Here is a 14,014-nt window from a genome sequence, read left to right on the forward strand (position 1 = left end):
AAAAAAAAAAAAAAAAGCAATAAAGTATGTTTTGGTAGAAAATACTTTCTCTTAAGGTAGATGTCTGTTTTGATGTACAGGGGGACAAGGAGAATCCTGATTTCATTTGGGAGACAGCACTGTTTCTAGAATAAGGCAAATATCGAATGACTACTAGCACTTTGTTTTTGGTCTGTAGTTGTAACACTTTCCTTAATTTTTTTTTTTAATTGGACAGATGAACAAAAAAAGATGGATATTCTGCACGAGCCTGAAAATGAGACTGTAACTTCAGAATTCTCATTTGATGTTTTACTTTGCTCTTATAAATGGCACGTTCCTAGTGCTCTTTTGTATACTCAGTCACAAGTTTTTAGACTTCCAGTGGAAAAATTTAAATAACTGAAGATATAGCTACCAATAAAAACATCCTCATTCCATCAGTTATTACTTTATTCCCTAACGCTGTCACCATTAGAATCCCATTACAATATTTATTAAATATTTCTATTAGAAGTACCAACCTCGCCTTGCTTTCTGCTAAAAACTTCATCTTGAAAATATTCATCACTTACTGTTATTTATAATATTTTAACATAAGTTGGTTGTCTTTATTATTTCTAATATTAAAACAATTGGGAAGGCTGATTTCATTATAAGTTATTATTATTTACCTTGAATCTCCCAAGGTGAACATTATTTAAGTAGACTGCTTAATAATAAGTACTGTATAGGAATTGTTTTAAAATCTTGAACTTAATATTTTCAGAGATGCTAAAAAGGTTTTAACTGTCATTAAACGGAACCCATTGATGTGTGTCCTATACCAACCCAAAATGATTATTTTCACTGAATTGATCTCCTTCAAAGAGACAATTTAAGCAGTACTACTTAATTGAATTATCTAGAATTAAGCCAACATCCCTATAAACTATTATCTTTAGATATTCCTTGGATATTGCTCATGAGAGGTGGCAAATATTTGTATTAACTGCTGACTGAAAAATGATAAGAAAGAAAATCTTAACATTTTTTCTAGTAGATAAGTAGATAAAGGAGTAGATAAAGAAATCTTGGGTTGCTATATTGAATTGAAATGATACTCTTCTTGTCAGGGTCCTTTCATGAAGCCTGCTGAGTCTCCCCTTCCCCACCTGTACCTGTTTTTAAAGTTTTCAAGTGCTTATTGATTACTAAAAGAGTTATTTTTCTGAATCCAGTGCTATGTTCTCTTAAAATTGGTGTTCTCAAATTGTAGTATGGGAACGTTTTATGATATTGATGCCAAATAAAAGTTGACTTAATTGACCAGATTATTTGGACTATTCTTGTCAGTGAAATGATCAGCTTTGAGGGCTTAAAGCTTTGTAGGGGTCTTGGCTCACCACTTTCATATGGTGGAGAAATAGACTATGGGACTTCCCTGGTGGTGCAGTGGTTAAGAATCTGCCTGCCAATACAGGTTCGCTCCCTAGTCCGGGAAGATCCCACATGCCACGGAGCAGCTAAACCCGTGCACCACAACTACTAGGTTCATGTACTGCAACTACTAAAGCCCGAGCACCTAGAGCCTATGCTCTGCAACAAGAGAAGCCACCACAGTGAAGAGTAGCCCCTGCTCGCCGCAAATAGAAAAAGCCTGTGGCCAGCAACAAAGACCCAACGCAACCAAAAAAAAAAAAAATAGGAGACTATGCTCTAGAGAAAAAGGGATTCTGCATATTCCCTGCCAAAACCAAACAAGGAGTAAGACCAGCAGAGTGAGGACTAGACCCTGTAAGTTGCAAAGGCAGAAAACCATATGGTGCCATATCTTATGGAACCATCAGGTTCAAAAGGTTTACCCTGAGTACCTTTTCTTCTTTTTTTTTTTTTTTTTTTTTTTTTGTCTCACCGCCAGGGCTTGTGGGATTTTAGTTCCCCAACCAAGGATTGAAACCCAGGCCCTTGGCAATGAGAGCACAGGGTCCTAACCACTGGACCGCCAGGGAATTCCCTTAGTACCTTTTCCTACTTAAAACTCTGAAGTAGACTCATCACTGAGCTTAGTGTCTGACCCAGTGTCGGTAGTCAAGTTTGTGAGCATGAATGAACCAGTATAACTTTATATAATAATTCATAAGAAATTCTGTCAGTTGGTTTTATAGGACTGGATTTAAATATAGGTGGGCCCTAAATCAAAAGAAGTGAAGTTACTTTCAACACAAATCACATTTTCCTCTTGGAAATATTGTTTACTAAAGGTATCACAGTGCCTTTTCTCACAGTATCATAGCTACCTTCCGTCTTAAACAGGCCTTCACTAAGGAGACAGTCCTACACTGTCATCAGGGTGGAAACTGGCAGTTATACGTTGCATGTGATTTTAAAAGACCTGTGTGTAAAAGAAGTGTAAACCTTATAGGAAAATGGTGTTACATTAAAAAATTAATGAAGCTTTTGTAAGAGTGCATCAGTAGTGTTTGTCACCAGCAAAGAGTGTTGTAGGAGCAGTGTACTGGAGTCAAAGAGTGAGTGCTGCTAAAATGATCAGGGGCACCTGTAAGAACAAAATATCCAAAATGGACAGCAGTAATCCCAGGTGGTTTGGACCTATAGCTGTGTCCCGCAGGGACTGACGTTGCTGGAATGCAAGTGTGAGTCAACATGGGTATCCCTTAAGCTTCCTTAGTGGTCAGTATAACAGGCGCCGGTGGTAAAAATCAGTGTTCTTTGCCGCTTATGCACAATAAGTATTTCTCATACCTGATTGTTTGCAGGCAGTTTGGTTAGACAGGTGGTCCTCACATTCAAGTAGAAGAGATTGGAACACATTCTGAGGTAAATTCTCAGTAGAGTGCCTTTCTAGAATGTCTTCCAAAATAGGAATATTGAGAGCCTCTGTTTTGTTTTGTTTTCAAGCATCTCCATAACACACTTTTGTAGTTTTGTTGTAAAGTCAACCTCACAGCCCTTGTACTCTACAAAGGTGCGGTACCTGATGTTCCCCCCTTCAGGGATCAGTTTCCTTTTGTGTTTAGTCACTGTGCCTGCAAAAAACCCCAGTAAAAATACGACTTACAGGGCTTCCCTGGTGGCGCAGTGGTTGCGCGTCCGCCTGCCGATGCAGGGGAACCGGGTTCGCGCCCCGGTCCGGGAGGATCCCACATGCCGCGGAGCGGCGGGGCCCGTGAGCCATGGCCGCTGAGCCTGCGCGTCCGGAGCCTGTGCTCCGCAACGGGAGAGACCGCAACAGAGGGAGGCCGGCATACCACAAAAAAAAAAAAAAAAAAAGAAAAGAAAAAAAGGAAAAAAAAAAAAAAAAAAAAAAAAAAAAAAATAAGACTCACCAAGAGAGGGGTGACTTCAGACTCTCTGTAAGCCACAGCCAGCCATAATTATTATAAATTAACAGATCAGTCCCCTTAAAGGACAGAGAGGGCAGAAACAAAGCTGTAGGTATTTGATTGAGGGCCACAGGTGGGAAGGGATAAGGAGACTAGGGATGGTAAATCTGTGTGGTGGTGTTTTCAAGGACTCGTCATCCTGGAATTCGCTGGAGGGTAGTGGCTACATAAATGCAGGGTTAGGGGTTAAGAGGCTGAGGGAAACCAGCAGGGAATGAAATAAATATTTACTCTACTATGTCATTCAAAAATTACTGTTGGCTACCTTTGGTAATTGTTCATATGATGACCCAGAGGCACAGTAAGATCTTTTATCCTAGAAGTATTAAATCATGTTCAGATAGGTTTCTTGTGATATTCTTTGAAAATTGGTGATCAGTATAAGAGAAAGCTAACCTGAGTTGCTATAAACAACAGCAGATTGTACCATAGCATATTGTACAGTTAGCTGGTTATAAACTGCAGTTTGAACAAATATTTTGTCATATATTACCAGTATGACAGTTCATCTAGAATTTGAAATTTGGGGGTTGGGCTGCAGCAGGGATTATGAAGGAGTCAAACTCAAAGTGTATGAGATGTATACAAGCTTGAAGCAATTAGAGAACACAGAGGCTGAGGTTGGTGAAGCTGCCACTGAATGTAGCCAATTAAAAGTCCCGGTATGGGATAGGTAATGACAGCCTTGGTGGTCTAAAAAGAAGAGATTCCCCTGGGTTGAATTTGTCCATGGAAGCTTCATGGAAGTTTTCTTGAGGGACACTTATTGGTAGAGTTTAGATAGGAAGAAAGAGAAAGAAAAGAATATATTGAGTCCTAAGTATGAATATATCTTTTTGGTTTGATAAGTATGAGTATTAAACGTTTTCATAAAATGCATACAAAGTATTATTTAACTGAATGGAGTCTAACTTTTTTTTTAAAAAAAAGAATTTAGATATAGGTGGAAGAACTGAAGGACTCAGCCATTGGTCTTTTTTCTTTTGTGAGACCTTTTTTTTGGTCCCTTGTCTTCCTTCCTCCCTCCTTTCCTTCCTTCTTTCCTTCCTTCCTTCCTTTATTTCTAAAAGAAAGCAGCTGTTTTGTAGAAAGAGCATTTCAAGTCCAGGTATAGGAGCTTAGGCAAGTCAGCCTTTCTGAATTTCAGTTTTCTGGTCTATTAACAGAAGGTTTAAATCTTCGGATTTGCGTGAATATCAATTATGTTCATTTGACTCTTTGATCTTCATTCACTGAGTCTCTTTCTCCCTGCCATCCTTAAGTTTTTCTCATTTTCCCATATTTAAATGTAAAAAGGCTCACCATCTCCATTTTGTTTTTTTCTTTACCCTGCCTAACTCTTCCAAACCTCCTGACTGGGTGCATTATCTCCTATACTCCACACATCTGAGACAGAGTTGATGTTTGTCCCATTGGTGAGAACATTTTATTAAATGGGTATGTTACTGCATTTTGAGATTTGAGATAATCATTTAAAGTATAATATGCCTTCCTGTGCCAAGATAAAAAATTACACGTCAAAGTTCATCTAAAGGCAAATCTTGTCATTGAGATATCTGGCAAGGTGCTAGCGCAGAGGTGCTCCCCTGCTATTTCATGTATTTTCTACTGAAATGACAAGAGCTGATATTGAGCATAATATTCATATCAGGTTTCACTTTTGAACTGAGTTTCATCTCACTGAAATTTCTGAGTAGATTTGAGTTGTGTGTCTTGGTGGTATGGTTTTAGTTTGAGAGGGGAGGGGGGAGAGCATTTTGTGACTTTATAAAACAGTAGTGATTCTTAATTAGTAATTCCCTTTGAGCTGGTGTCTGGCCTCACTTCCCACTCCTTGCTAGTTTTAACTGATCAGTAGCTGGGAACTGCCCGTTTATATGTTCACTGTTCCTGAGTTTATCTGGCAGCTTACAGTAGCACAGTCACACCCTGCCCACCCACCCCCAATTGTGGAAGCCTTTTTTCTAGCTGTGATGCTATGTTTTATTGAGAACTTAAGTTACAAGAGTATTTTCTTCCAATGGCTGGTTATTAAATCCCTTTCTGGACTTTGGGGGCTTAATATGTTTACACAAATATCTGTGTGATCCCATTGAAAATGAGTGCATTTCAAAGTGGGTACAGCCTAGGAAATTAAGCACAATCAAGCGTTCACTTCTAAAAAACTAGAGTGCCCTAATAGTGTGCTATTTGGAAGGAAGGCAAAGACTCTTTCTGATCCGTCTTGTAGTTGAAATTCAGCCGCATAGTATAATAGCTATTTAAGTGTTTAAATTTTTAAAGCCGTAACTTAAATTAGTTTCAAGTCCACATTTCTGTTAAAACATTTAGTACTATTATAAGCGTCTGATGTGAGAAGTGGTTTTCTTTCTACCATAATTTTGGTACTACTTGCCTAGTGGTTGTATTTACTTTTTCTGTTTAAAAAAAATAATCTATGCTCATTGTAGAAAATTCAAACATAGCAAGATAAACAGGAGAAAGCCAGATGCTCCCAGCATAACAGACAGTCATCAATAGTTGGTGAACATCATTCCAGTCCTCTCATTTTTTTTTAATTTAGAATTTTTTTATCTTTTTAATTTTATTTTTTATTTATTTTTTGTTTTGGCCTCACCTCGTGGCATGCAGAGCTTCCCTGACCAGGGATCGAACCCATGCCCTCTGCATTGGAAGCACGGAGTCTTAACCACTGGACTGCCAGGGACGTCCCCAGTGTTCTCACTTTATATATGTGAGATCGTGCCATACGTGCTATTTTACAAAAACTTTTTTGTTACTCTCTCAGCATTTATATTGTGGTGGTAGTTTCATGTCAATGAAAATACCATCCTTTTGAAGGACTGTGGAGTATTCCTCATAAGGATATATAATATTATCATTTATTTGTAATAGTGACTCTCTTTCTGTTTTGTAAGTAAGTTCATTTGTACCATTTTTTTAGATTCTACATTATATGTGGATATCATATATTTGTGATATCATATATTTGTCTTTCTCTGTCTCACTTCACTCAGTATGACAATCTCTAGGTCCATCCATGTTGCTGTAAATGGCATTATTTTGTCCTTTTTTATAAGCCACAGTGTTTTGATGTCCTTTTCATGAAACTGCTTCTAGAAATGTTGTGGCATCTGGCATATACCTCCTCTCTCCCCTAGCTTTGCTTGATTTTTTTCTCAAAATGATGCAAAATAAAGTTCTCAAGTCTTAAAAATAAAAAGTTTCTTTCATTTTGCATTTTGGTTGTCTTGATTATTATTAAAATTTACATCTGTACTGTTTCTATTATTTGAGGATTCATGTGTTTTCAGAATAAAGATTATATAAAATCAATCCTTACTCTCAAGGAAAATAGCAGGCTGATGTTTTTACCCTAAGGCATTTGTAGAAAAATATTACAGCCCTCAACTCAAGAAGGGCTTTCACTTTCACTTCCTGTAGCAGTGCCCTACAGCTGAAAAGTCACACAAGACAAGATGTAATGGCGTACTCAGTCATCAACTGCAGGCTTCAGTGTGGTGGGGATTCAGAAAAAGGAAATCAGGGAAGCTTGCAAAAAGAAAAGGAGTCTTGAGCTTGAAAAAAGTCTAGAATGTGATATATCATAGCAGAGGCAAGAAAGGCTGACTGGGACCAGGAAAGACAGGACTTTATACCTGGGTATGTCTGCATATATATGTGTGGATGCATACATGGGTGATGTGTCAGAACTTAAGAAATCCTTCTACCTGTGTTTTTTCTAAGCTTTCCAGTTTTCTCATTTTCATATCTTCTCAGCAGCTAAGCATAGAACCTTGCCTGGAATAGGTACTCAATAAAAACTGCATTAAATTATACTTTTAGGGTAACAATTTCCTGCCCACACACATACACTGTGACTCTAGTGCTATTCATCCATCTGTTGCTAACATGAAAGCTCCATGCCCCTCTAGCTTGCCTTGTAGCTTGAGTGCTGGGAGCCATAAGTAATTCTTCCTCCACCTACAGGCTCCAGGTTGGGAGTGGTCCCATGACTAGAATAAGACCTGGCAAAGATATGCACTGAGCTGACAAGCCTGACTTCCCATCTGTTTTTTTCCCCCTCTCTGCTTGCTTCTTCAACTGCACACATCTCCTAGGTAGTATAACAAGTTACTAAAGGGCAAACATTAAATCACATTCTCAGTACTTTATTTTGGATGGGGGGTAGATTGAGGGAATTCGGTAGATTTCCAAGGGAGGTTGGCCCATACACACACAGAAAGAAAAGACCATAAGCTCCCCTGTGTACAACCAAAGGCAGATATGCTCAAACACAGGTGCATTTAACACCTGACAGGTATATTTAATGAGCCCAAATGTAAAGCGTTACATTTTATCTGAAATGAAGTCTATTTTGCATTCCAGGTAAAAAGAAAGATATTTCACTTACCTGCGTAAAAGATGAACTATTAGGCAGAATATTATATATAGCTAGTATTTATCAAGCAGAGCGTTTAACATGTCTGGTGACCAATGACAGTATTGGGAGAGTTGGAAAAGATTTAAAAACTTGAGGACTTCTAGAGAAACCAGAGCCCACATTGCAAGTAGATAGAAGCATGTGCCTATTCCCGTGTTACACACACGCACACCCTGCAGACACACAAGCTAATCAATTTTCCCTTGGGCTTAGAGTTCCGAGAGAGCAATGCATTTTAATTCTTAAATGTGAAGCATAACCAAGTCCTATATGACTTAGGATCATCCATTCCCTACTCAGACCCTTGAGTAGTATTGGAAAGTTAGAATTACTCTGTTACCAAGCTCTTTGAAATTATTTCATTCTTCGGAACCTCATAATCTTATTGTCGAAGTGTTAAAGCTCATCTAGCTAAAAGAAGTAGTATATTGTTTTTTTAGTTCCAGCTTCTACATGGGCAGTTCTTTTTAATTTGAAGAGTATCAGGTGTTGGAGACCATTTCGAAGAATATCTGACCAACTTTCTCATCCTGAAATTAAGGAAGAGTTTAGAAAGATAATGTTCTTAAGGATGTCTTTAGCAATTATGGGAAAATTTGCATATTACTTTCTAATAATATCAAATAAATTGGGTGTAAGAGTGGCAAGACTTGAGATTCACTAAGTTAATGTACCGTATTAATGAAATTGTATTTCTCTGCTAATGAACCTGGTCAGATAGGAGCTATGAGTAGATTTGCATAATATGTAAGAGAGTAATTTTGTTTACTTTTGAGGTATTGCTCCCTGTAGCATATTTTATCGCTTACTTTTTTTCATTCTGTGGTACACAGTGTCCCCAAGAAAACAAATTTTTAAAATAGTCTTCCTCAGTTTTTCAAATCCATTTAGTAAAACTGAAGCTTCAGGAAGATGTTATGTTTATCCTACAGTTTTGTGTGCCGACCAATAAAAATACCACTGAGTTACCCAGGGGGACTCATAGACCCTAATTTGAGAATAAGAAAGGGATTAAGGCTCTGTTTCTCTGGTCACCTAAAAAGCAGAACGTTTATCATCACTAGGAGTCAAGATATTCTCAATCAGGGACTCTTCTTTTTCCTAAGAAACTATTTCTTATGTTCTATGATGCTTTGATCTAATTCAGTGAATGCCTGAAAAACAGGACATTAGCATGATAGATATCAAATTTTCCCAAAGGGAAATCGACATTAATAAATCCTACACAGTGCTTTGATTGATGAGATTGGGAATTGTTTGGATTTCTATCTGACCCTAATTATTTTCAACCATTTTCAGAAAGCAGCAGGAACACTGTAACTTCCTTGCTTTAAAAGGAGGAGGATCCAACAAGCTATAACTTTGGGAGCATTCCCCCACATATTTAAATAGAAGAAGGGCACAGGTGTCATTGGATGTCATCAAACATAGGAATCAGTGGTGCTGTGAACAGCCTTTATTGTGAAGTACTGATAGGTGCCCATTTCTTCTCATTGAGAAGAAAAAAGTTGTTTCCAGACTACTCAGGTTATTCAAGTATTTCATAATATCACAGCTTTAAGAGTCTGGCTGACTATACTGGCTCACCTGAATATTTACAGAAAGTTAGTATCTCTCAGAAGTCTACAAAATGCCTTCTGGCTTTAGACATTAGTAGGTTAATGGCAGTTAAAGCTTCAAATTATCCATTGATTCTTTATATCCCTGTACGTACGGCAAAGAAGGGATGCGCATATTTACATCTGAAAAAAATCTTTCTTTAAATAACAAAACTGCTTATTTTAGTATTTTCTTGTATTGTTTTCCTCAATAACAGAAGGAATAGAAGACTGGGTGGTGGTGATACATACAAATGTATTAAAGTTAATTTTAGAGCCAGAAAAGACCCAAAGCCCTCACTGTCTTCCTCTTGCATTCTGCCACAACTAACCAACATTCTGAAGAAATCACACAAGATTAAATAATAGTCTCAAGCCAAACATTCTTATATGTACTCTGATAAATTTAACATATTCTTATGTTTTATATGTTCTCAATTATATCTTTGCTTCATCCTTTTCTATTGTAGTTTTCCATTACTGAAATCTTCCTGTCCTTTCCTGTTACAGGATTATAGCTGGACAGACATCCGTTGCCCCTTTGAAAAACGAAGAGATGCAGCATGCGTGTTTTGGGACAATGTAGTTTACATTTTGGGTGGCTCTCAGCTTTTCCCCATAAAACGAATGGACTGCTATAATGTCGTTAAAGATAGCTGGTATTCCAAACTGGGCCCTCCAACACCTCGAGACAGCCTTGCTGCCTGCGCTGCAGAAGGCAAAATTTATACATCTGGAGGTTCCGAAGTTGGTAAGGACTTATTCAGTATTTGTGTGTGCTTTAAAGCTGAGGGTCTTGGCTTTCATATTTAAACAGAGTTGGTATTATTTGTCCAGATACTTTTTGACAAATGTAAATACATATCTGTCATATTTTAGAGCACATTTCCCTGAAGGTTTACCTTACTCTTTGTAAGTCATTAATTTACGAGAACTTCAACTTCCTAGATTATGTTAACTGTCCATTTTTTGTCATGACAATGGTTTCATTGACGTCATCTGGATTTTAGCTTCATTGTTGCCATCTGGATTAGTTATATATGTAATATTATTTGCTTTAAAGATTTCAGAGTTTGGCTTACTCATAGACCCACATTCAGGCTTTTAAAATCTGTATTATCTTTGCTTTCTTTGTATCAGAAAAAAGTAAGAATAATCTTTTTCATTTGCTTTATTCTTTAACTATTTTTTTTCTTTTGGCTGCATCGAGTCTTCGTTGTGGCATGCGGGATCTTCGTTGTGGCGCGTGGGCTTCTCTCTAGTTGTGGTGTGCAGGTTTTCTGTCTCTAGTCGTGGCACGCGGGCTCTGTAATTAGCGGCACTCGGGCTGTCTAGTTGAAGCGCGTGGGCCTAGTTGGCCAACCAGGGGTTGAACCTGTGTCCACTGCATTGGAAGGCAGATTATTTACCACTGGACCACCAGAGAACTCCCTATTCTTTAACTTTTTAATGTAATGATTGGTAGTGGTATCTTAAGCTTATTGATCAGAACAGGGTGTGGGTATGGGTATAAAAACCTTTCTCATTGACAGATAATTTGTAAGTGTCCACTAGTGTTTGTTTATTAAATGAATAATTTTTCTAAATGAATATTTTAGGTGCAGAGTAGCTTTTATATGCTTTCGTCTTTTCAAGTAATTTCTTTAGCTAAATAATGGGCTTATAAAGAAAACTAGGAAGACCAAGTAAATCTAAAGTATGGAATTTAAACGTTGTCTTTTTATTTTCTTTTATGATTTTTATATTAGCCCAAAGACTGTTTTACTTTTGGTCAGCATATTTATTTGTTTTCAGTTTCTACCCCCACTGCCACTAGATGCAAAATGAGTACAAGAAATATGATTTTCTAAATGTGACTTAAGGAGGTGACCTTTCCCCCTCTTTAAAAGCATTCTCACAGAATGTCTAATACAGCATATTTCAAATACAATAAATCCTAAATATAGTAGGAAATGTTTTATAGATATACTTTTTTGTGGAAAGTATAGTAGATAACTTCATTTCTTCAGCATTTACTAAGTCAGTTTTTCACTTAAATAGTAACTTTTTTTTTTTTTTTTTTTTTTTTTTCCCGGTATGCGGGCCTCTCACTGTTGTGGCCTCTCCCGTTGCGGAGCACAGGCTCCGGACGCGCAGGCTCAGCGGCCATGGCTCACGGGCCCAGCCGCTCTGCGGCATGTGGGATCTTCCCGGACCGGGGCACGAACCCGTGTCCCCTGCATCGGCAGGCGGATTCTCAACCACTGCACCACCAGGGAAGCCCCAATAGTAACTTTTTTAAATCTGCTATATACTGTATATTTCCCTTTAGTGTCAACCAACTGAATCTACCAAATTTGAAATGTTTAAAAAGTAAAAAAGAAGTTACTGTTAGTCATGACTATTACTTCTTCTGTTTGTTACTCTTTGAACTTTGCTCTTCATAGGCTTTGGTTTTGATAGAGACTTATGGGTGTTATTGCTTTTAAGCGTTAGAAAAGTCCAGAAAAGTGGGAGGGGAGCAATAATTTGATAAAGTTCTAACTTCGTTTTTCTTGGGAAAGAAAAAAAGCACTTGATCTTTAATGGTATCATTTCTAAATCTGTTTATTGAGCTCCTAAAATGTGCAGAAGTTACAAAACAGGATGGGTGTGTTTTGCCGTTAAAATGTATAATCAAAGTACACCAGAAACACATAACGATACTTTGAGTGTATATTCAAGAATGGACCGGCATGACTGCGGGGCCTACCCACACAACTACTGAGAGCAGTCAGGAAGAACAGTTTTGTTAATGATGCAGTGGCTGTTGTAGAACATTAAATGACAAGCCTGAGGATACTCTCAGATAGTAGTCTTCATATTTTAAGGTATAGACGTACCATCTGTAAACAGCTGTGTTTTTCCCCCTCTCTATAAACATTTGAGGTTCAATTAATTCCCATCATGCATAACTGGGCTGGAAAACATACATAATGTTTCTTATTTAATTTGAAAATCTTTTGAAATCAAACCAATTTTTTTTTGTTTGTTTAACTACCAATTAATAAGTTTCTCCAACAGATCCTTTTTTGAATATTTAACAAGGTCTATACAAACGGGTAGCTTTTTCTGAAACTATTTCTACGTTTTGTTGTTGTTGTTGATTGAGTAAAGACTCTACAACCCTAAATTCTTTCCTCCAGTAATTAATGATTCATCTCTACAGTCAACTCACTCCAGGCCCACATACACACTGAGTTAAGCAAGATGGGGTCCTTTTTTTTTTTTTTTACAGGAAACTCGGCTCTGTATTTATTTGAGTGCTATGATACAAGAACTGAAAGCTGGCACACAAAGCCCAGCATGCTGACTCAGCGCTGCAGTCATGGGATGGTGGAAGCCAACGGCCTCATCTATGTTTGCGGTGGAAGTTTAGGGAACAATGTTTCTGGGAGAGTACTGAATTCCTGTGAAGTCTATGATCCTGCCACAGAAACGTATGTATCAGTTTAAAACTCTTACTGGGCTTCCCTGGTAGCGCAGTGGTTGAGAGTCCGCCTGCCGATGCAGGGGACATGGGTTCGTGCCCCGGTCCGGGAGGATCCCAAATGCCGTGGAACGGCTGGGCCCGTGAGCCATGGCCGCTGAGCCTGAGCGTTCGGAGCCTGTGCTCTGCAACGGGAGAGGCCGCAACGGTGAGAGGCCCGCATACTGCAAAAAAAAAAAAACTCTTACTACACAATTAATTGTATTCTATAAACTCAGTGGAAGAAGATGTCAAAAGGCAGAAGGAACCCAGCAGAAGGATTTTTGAATGTGCTAGGGTGAGGGGCATGTTTATAGCTTTGACCCTTCCTCTACACCTTAAGAAATAGCTTGACCTTATACCGCATGGGAGCCCCTCTCTTTCTATTCCTGCTTGTGCAATAAATAAATGTCTGTGAATAAGAAAATATGACTGATTCATCAAACTCAAAATATTTTTGTTTGAGAGATCAGGAAGTGTAGAGAGGGGGAAACAATTTATGACCCGTAGTAAATTTGCCTTTAATTAGAAATATTATGTATTGGTTCATGGCATTAATGAATCATATCCCTAAGGTATAATGTCTTTTTTGAGTTTGTGCTTACTAAAGTATGTTTGGATTCATATTTATTAAATAAAATTATTCTTTTTTTTAATATTTATTTACTTATTTATTGGGCTGCGCCATGTCTTAGTTGTGGCATGTGGGATCTAGTTCCCTGACCGGGGATCAAACCCGGGCCCCCTGCATTGAGAGCGCAGAGACTTATTAACCACTGGACCACCAGGGAAGTCCCTAAATAAAATATTCTGAAGTCAACTGGGAAGTAAAATAACTGCTTTTAAAAAGCAAAATACAAAGAAATAAATGGTTAGCCCGTTTTTCTGATCTTGTAATTAATGATGGAACCCATTCAATATGGCCAAAGGATATGAGCCAGTTATTGATAGTGGGGGGTGGTAAGTATAGTGTAATTAACTAACAAGAAAATGAACACAGGTGATGTTCCAGTCAGACCTTTTGTTGATAATCAGAAACATCCAAAGACCTTCAATAAGAAAATTAACTTGGGCTTCCCTGGTGGCGCAGTGGTTGAGAGTCTGCCTGCCGATGCAGGGA

The 14,014-nt window shown here is 38.1% G+C and overlaps 1 protein-coding gene across 5 annotated transcripts in view; it reads left to right on the top strand.

The window, feature by feature from the left end:
• KLHL7 (kelch like family member 7) overlaps nt 1–14,014 on the top strand; it is a 58,498-nt gene that overhangs the window by 38,275 nt on the left and 6,209 nt on the right. For all 5 annotated transcript variants that reach the window (XM_007116338.4, XM_007116339.4, XM_055085046.1 and 2 more), the window contains 2 exons: nt 9,918–10,158; nt 12,664–12,865. In XM_007116338.4, coding sequence (XP_007116400.1) covers nt 9,918–10,158; nt 12,664–12,865 — 443 coding nt within the window. The remainder of the gene's footprint in view (nt 1–9,917; nt 10,159–12,663; nt 12,866–14,014) is intronic.

The sequence above is a fragment of the Physeter macrocephalus genome, chromosome 5, assembly GCF_002837175.3.
Source record: "Physeter macrocephalus isolate SW-GA chromosome 5, ASM283717v5, whole genome shotgun sequence".
Taxonomy (NCBI): domain Eukaryota; kingdom Metazoa; phylum Chordata; class Mammalia; order Artiodactyla; family Physeteridae; genus Physeter; species Physeter macrocephalus.